A 7,156-nucleotide genomic window follows, 5' to 3' on the forward strand; every position below is an offset into this window, starting at 1 on the left:
AGAGCTGGGACTTCCCTGGTGGTCCAGTGGTTAAAAAATCCGCTTGCCATGGAAGGGGACACAGGTTCGATCCCTAGTCTGGAAACTAAGATCCCACAAGCAATGGGGCAACTAAGCTCATACACCACAACTACTGAGCCCTAGAGCCCGAGAGCCCAAGCTCTGCAACAGGAGAAGCCACCGTAATGAGAGGCCCGTGCACTGAAACCAGAGAAAGCCCGCATGCAGCAATGAAGAACTAATACAGCCATAAATAAACACATAAGTAAATAAAATCTTAAAAATAAAACAACCCAGAGCGATTTGGCTTAGGCGACTTAAGCCAGAAACAGGTCTTAAAAATAAACAAATGACAACAAAAAGAGGAAAGGAGTGTGTCGTCATTCAAAAAAATTTTTGACTTGATGAAGAACAAGCTTAAATGTCACTTTGAGTTTTTGCTATAAAAATGTAATAAGCCAACGTGAAGTACTCTGGAAACACTGATTTCTTTTGAAGATTAAGCATATTTGGTATGATCCACAGAGATGGAATAAAACTCATATCCATCTTGATGAAGCATATCAAGGTGGCGCTTTACACAGAGAGGTATATTAACTACTCTGATTTTCTATATGTTGCTCTGAACAACACCTTACTGACAAGAAAGAGGAATCTGGGTCTTATTGCGTGGGCACCAATAGCCAAGGCTGAGGATGTGGAAGTGGGGCCAGCCAGACTAAGAGAAGAGGCTTAGATAGTAAAGGTCAAAGTCCATCTTGATTTTTCTGTTTGTTTGCTTTTGTGACCTTTTTTCTTCATTGTGCATTTTTCTTAATTGCAACATGTCAGGAAAAAGTTATTTACAACCGCAATATGATTGTCTTCATTTTTGGTGTGTATTGTTGGTCTTTCCCCATCTGAGCTGCCGATAATAGCAATTAATGTTGGTGATGCTGGTGTTTAGCTGGTCGGTTGCCTCCAACTCTTTACCACCCCGTGGACCATAGCCTGCCAGGCTCCTCTGTCCACGGGACTTCCCAGGCGGGAATACTGGAGTGGGCAGCCATTCCATTCTCCAGAGTATCTTCCCCACCTAGGGATCAAACCCGGGTCTTCTGCATTGCAGGCAGATTCTTTACCACTGAGTCACCAGGGAAACCCAATAATAAGTAACAACTACTGTTTATTGGGTGATTTCTTTGTACCAGGCATCACATGAAGCATTTTTGAGCCATAAATTCACCCAATTTTCACAAGTCTCTGAGGAAACTAGGTCAGATTGGCTAACTTAGTTGCCACACAAGTGATAAGATCACACAAGTGACAAATTTGTCAGTTGAGATGTCAGCTCAGATCTGTCTAACTGAAAGGCTCCACTTAACCCACTATATTTTGGGAGCACTCACATGTATTCTAGTTACAGTAAATATAAAGTTACACCCTGAATTTAACCTAACTTATTGATGTACTCTTACTTACTGATATTTATTCATATATCCTACCATTGCTTATGTCCCTGTATAAACTTCACAGTTGTCATTTTAAGTCCCTGGCCTCGACCACTGGACATTACTTTGTTACCAATTTTCTTCATCATCATACATAATGCCACAATAATGTTTTTGCTCATACTTTTCTTTAGCATGGATCATTTTCCTTAAAACATATCTCAGGAGCACGAATATTTTAATGTTCTCTGATCTCTTCCTTGATTGATTTCCAAAAGAGACATTTCAATGTGCACCTTCAGCGACCAGGTACGGTCAGCAGCTCTCCACGTGCGCCCCACTGCGACTCTTCAGTAAACGGGTCACCGCCACTGTCAGAGCAGTGCATGGGTGTGCGCTAAGTCGCTTTAGTTGTGTCCGACTCTTCGTGACCCTCTGGACTTGTCCTCTGCCAGGCTCCTCTGTCCACGGGATCCTCCAGGCAAGAATACTGGAGTGGGTTGCCGAGCCCTCCTCCAGGGGATCCTCCTGACCCAGGGACTGAAAGACTCTCTAAGGTCTCCTGCAGTGGCAGGCGGGTTCTTTACCTCTAGTGCCACCTGGGAACAGTAAGCTGGTATTATCTGCATTTCTCTGCTTACTTCTAAGGTTGAACATTTTTCCAGGTTTATCAATTAAATATCCTCTTCTGGAAACTCTTCACATCCTTTGCCTACTTCTTTTTGTTTTTCCTACTAATTCACATAACCAGATCTCCTGCATTACAGACGGATTCTTTATCAGCTGAGCTACCAGAGAAGCCCCTGATTCACATAAGCTTACTATTAATATAATAAACATACTGGTCTCATATCTTCCCAGACTTCTATTTGCAATTTCTTTTCTTTCTTGACATAATGAAGTTTTTCAAAACATGTGTATACTACATCCTTTCTCTTTGTGATCTCTTTAATTGATTAGAAAGTTATCTTCCCCCCAGATGTGTAATAGTGAATTTATTTTCTTCAAATCTTCTATGTATAGAGTAACCTATGGCCTAACTTTTTAAAAAATTATTTAATTCTTTAACCTATTTGGAATTTCTGTGTGATCAGAGTTGCAGGTCTCAATGTATTCCCACTGGTTATCTCAATAGTATTACATAATTATTTGCAACTCTTTTGTGATATTTATTTGTAACACAAAAGGGAGAGGTTGAAAATGTGAGAAGCATGCAATAGGTCAGGCACTCACGGAGGGATGAGCTTTGAACCTTCCCAGGTCAGTTCTTTCCTTTGCTCTTGGAGTAGATGAGAGAGAGGCCTGGGGTGGCTACGCATGGGTTTACAGAGGGGATGGCAGAGTGCTGTCCAACACTGACTTTCCCTAATACAGATGCAAGCCTGACTTCTCAGATTACCCAGCGTTTGCCCAGAGATCCTGGTTTTCAGGCTGAATATCCAGTGGAAAGAGCATCAGGGTGCTGACCCTTGAGCTCTTGGAGACTGTATTCTCCGGGTCCTCTGAGGTCCTAACTGCTCCACTCCCTCCTTCCTGCTGCTCCTCACTTTCATCAGAAAACATAGACGCCCCAGGTCCTCCAGTCAGCTACACAATACAGCCAAGGTCCCATAGTGACATCAAGTACGTGGCAACCACCTTTCTAATTCACAAAGCATGTCCACCCTTGATCCTCATGACAGCCCAGCTGGAAGGCAAGGCCAGGACTCAGGTCCTAAGAGGATGAGCAGGGAACCTCATGGAGAAGAGCCGGCTCTCAAATTCAGGACTCAGGACCGCAAGCCCCCTGCCCTGCCCTTTGCACACGACTGCAGGCAGATTGCGTCAGTTCAGCACACCTCTCTCTCCACCATACTCCACTCCTTCCCACCTTCTCCCATCATCCCAGGTAGCTGCTTAATCAGTCTCACCCTGGAAACTCTACTGAGGGCATCTCTGCTTCCAGGTGTCCTGATGCTGTTGGAGAAAGCATTCAAGTTGCCCCGGAATACAGCTCCACAACTCACAGAGCACAGCTCAAGACTCATATAACACAACTCACAGCTCCACAAAACACAGGTCACAACTCCACAAAACACAGGTCACAACTCCACAAAACACAGGTCATAACTCACACAACACAGCTCACAACACATACAACACAGGTCACAACTCACACAACACAGTTCACAACTCACACAACACAGTTCACAACTCACATAACACAGCTAACAACTCACACAGCACAGCTCACAACTTACAATGCATAGCTCCACAAAGCAGGAGCTATGAGACCTTTGGGCATGTTACTTTCTCTCACCAAGCCTTCGAGTACCCTGGGGATTATGAGAGAACCTAGATATGGAAAGGATAGATTTGTGAGGACAGAGTGAGTTCACGTGTCTAAGGAGCTTATAGCAGTGCCACTTATCAAACTCAATAAATGTCCACAAATAACAGGGCTGATGGGGTCTGCTATAACAACAAACAGGGCTGATGGGGTCCACTAAATATGTGTACTGTGCAATTCCACCTGGCCCCCTGCCCTTTTTTCATGATCCTTGTACTCACCTCAAATGGACCCTAAAACATTTTCTGTAAAATTCTAAACCATTTTTATGCTCCTTTAGCCTTAAACTACTTGTGCTCACAGCTTCAGAAAAACAAAAATCATTCATGAAGGAACCACTTAGTCTCAGAAGCACAGGGAACTTCAGGAGGTTAAGGATCTAGGTAGGAAAAGCACAAGACACTCGGGTAGAGTGACCTTTGCCCTCTCTGCAGACAGAATGAGGGCATTTGGGCCAAGCAGCACCCTTCCATGTGTCCATATTCCTGGGATCCAAAGAACTTGTGAGCAGGGCGGCTCTTTTCCTGAATAAGGACCAAGCCCAGTGGTCATCTGGGTGTACCCTTGAGCATCTCCAAGGTGAATTACTAGACAAACTCACCCCCAACCCCCACCCAGAGAAAGGAAGGTCAAAAAAGAGAGTAGAAGAAAAGATGATTCAGAAACTTCTACAAGAAACTAAAGTCCCTCCCCGCTACCCTCCATGGCGGATATATTCTTTCCTTGTTTCCACTTTCCTTTCTGTTTCCACAGGCTTATAAGAAAGCTCCATTTGGCAATGCTGGTTTCCTCCAGTTGTGCAGTGAGAAGGGAAAGGGATTTTGTTTCATTGGTGCTGGGATTTATTTTTGAGTCCCTGCTTGGGCAGAGGAAAGATGTGTGTCTAACAGCCATGGGTAGGCTGAGGGATGCATGTGAAAGTGCCTCCTGCCTCCACTTCAGGGAGAAAACTTTGGGGTCCTTTGCAGTGTGTGCCTCAAGGCCTAGAAATCTCGGGTGACCTTGGATGTTTATTCCACTGGAGGTGGGAAGGGAGATGGGCCATTGTGGACACAGAATTCTAGACCATTCTCTTTGGACCTAAAGGTCATGGAGACTCCAGATTTCCAAAGTGGCTGAGGCTACGCCCCTCTAGTCTTGTAATCGTTTCACTCTTGCGTCATCATAAACCAAACAGCAACAGAGTGCAACCAAACACACTCAGCTGAACACAGCAGGCCCAATCAAGGTTTTAGTTCCTGAGATCTTATCTCCAACTGCCACTTTTTTTTTTTTTTTTGTCTCCTGTTTGGGTCTTAATTCTCATTCTGATCATCCCCAGAATAAAAACCATCAAACGAAAAGCATCCTTTTTAGCTCCTCTTCAAAAGAGAGGTGCTTTAAACTTCATTTTCAAGTAATCGAGTTCCTTTTCTCCCCACTCCTTAAAAAAGAGAACCATAGTTCATAGGAAATAGTTAGACCCACTTCAAAATAACCTTACCTATTCCCTTCCGAATTTTGTCTGATGAAAGCAACTTTAGGTGGAATCATGGATCCTGAGAGCCAACCTAAGAAATAAGGGTGTGCTATGAGCAATCTGGCATCTAATTAGATTTTGCTCTTGTAATTACTTGACACAGACCATATCTTGTAAGAATCTGAAACTAAAATAGACTTTCCCCCCTGAACTTTTCTCTTCCATTAAATCGAATTTCTGTGAATCCTTTCGGATCAGTATTCCTCCCTAAGCTTAGAAAAATTCCAGAAGCAGTCCACCGTGTCCGCTTCCACCCAATCTACTGGGGGTTTCTCAAAAACCATCCCTAGGACTGAGACATCAAAGCCAGATGTTCTATTTCTGACTTGACTGAGGAGGGCCCAGCGGTCCTGCCTAGGCAGGTCTCCCAGACGCAGCCACCAGCAGGTACAAGGACAGCGACAGCAGGGCCCAAGCGACCAGGCCCGGGGCCTAGGGTGGCGTGCTTACCCAGGCGAGGCGAGGCCCGGGCGAGGGCCGGGGCACCGGCTTCCAGGCCTTCCTGCTCGCCCTCTGGGGCGCGGCTGAGGCTGTAGCTGCTGTAACCTCGGTGCAGTGCAAACTTGCAGACGCTGCGGCCGCGCCAGGTGCAGTTGAAGAGGTAGCAGCCGAGCGCGGCGGCTGGGGGCGCGGGCCGCCGGGGCAGCTCCACCACGGCCACGGAGCAGTGTGGCTCGAGGCAGCAAGCCTGCAGGCACTGCCGCCAGTCCCTCACGGCCGCCGGCGCGCTCAAGAAGCTGGCGCCGGCCGCGATCAAGAAGCTGGCGCCGGCCGCGATCGAGTCCTTGGTGCGGATGATGGCGTCGGGCCTGGCCGTGTAGCCGCCGCCTCCGGGGCCCGGGCAGCCTTCCTGGGGGTCGCCGCCCGCGCGCAGCTCGAGTTCCAGCTCCTCCTGCGGCCTTTCCTGCTGCAGCTGTCGGCGGAACTCCTCCAGCAGCTGCTCCACCCCCGAGAGCTGCGCAAGCAGCTCGGACAGCGGCGCGGAGGGCGCGCCGGCCGCGCGACCACCGGGCAGCCACAAGCACAGCAGCAACAGGCCGGGCAGTGCCCAACGCGGCGGCGGGCGCCTGCGCCCCGAGCCCGCGCCCTCCCGGGCGGCGAAGGCCATGGCGGGCGGCGGCGGAGAAAGTGAGGCGACGCTGGGCGTCAGAGTGCGAGGGAGACGCAAGACGGGAGAGCGCCAGCCCCGGGGTTCTACGGCGCGGCCGCGGCGGGCGCTAGGCCCCGGGGACCTCAAAGCGCGGCCTCCCCGGGGCCCCGCTGCGTCCCCGAGGCTGCAGGCGCGCGGTCGCCGGCGGGAATCGTAGCGGCTGGAGGCATAGCCGGCCCGCCGCCTTGGCACCACTCCTCGTCCCTTCCTGGAAGCCCGGGCGAGACGGCGACTCTCTGCCAGGATCCAGGGGCAGATCTGCCAGGAGGGTGCATCTACAGGATCAGCACCGGAGGTGAACAGCGGCCGCGGGAAGTGGGGCATGTCAAGCCCGGCCCAGCACCGCCCCTCTGGGCCCCATCCTGCAAGCTCAGGCCCCGCCCATATTCGCTTTTGTTTGTTTGTTTCTTTCTGTGGGCAGGGAAGGTAGCTGTCAGATATGCAGATGACACCACCCTTATGGCAGAAAGTGAAGAACTAAAACGCCTCTTGATGAAAGTGAAAGAAGAGAGTGAAAAAGTTGGTTTAAAGCTCAACATTCAGAAAACGAAGATCATGGCATCCGGTCCCATCACTTCATGGGAAATAGATGGGGAAACAGTGGAAACAATGGCTGATTTTATCTTTCTGGACTCCAAAATCACTGCAGATGGTGATTGCAGCCATGAAAGTAAAAGACGCTTACTCCTTGGAAGGAAAGTTATGACCAACCTAGACAGCATATTCAA

General features: G+C 48.8%; 1 protein-coding gene across 3 annotated transcripts in view; it reads right to left on the reverse strand.

Annotated features, from left to right (window-relative positions):
* LRP11 (LDL receptor related protein 11) overlaps window positions 1–6,758 on the reverse strand; it is an 82,454-nt gene extending 75,696 nt beyond the window's left edge. For 2 of the 3 annotated variants that reach the window (XM_040238665.1, XM_040238666.1), the window contains exon 1: window positions 5,729–6,758. In XM_040238665.1, coding sequence (XP_040094599.1) covers window positions 5,729–6,752 — 1,024 coding nt within the window. In that variant the 5' untranslated portion in view covers window positions 6,753–6,758. The remainder of the gene's footprint in view (window positions 1–5,728) is intronic. The other variant, XM_040238664.1, reaches the window with a different exon arrangement.
* Window positions 6,759–7,156: the final 398 nt, after the last annotated feature.

The sequence above is a fragment of the Oryx dammah genome, unplaced genomic scaffold, assembly GCF_014754425.2.
Source record: "Oryx dammah isolate SB20612 unplaced genomic scaffold, SCBI_Odam_1.1 HiC_scaffold_4, whole genome shotgun sequence".
Classification (NCBI taxonomy): Eukaryota; Metazoa; Chordata; class Mammalia; order Artiodactyla; family Bovidae; genus Oryx; species Oryx dammah.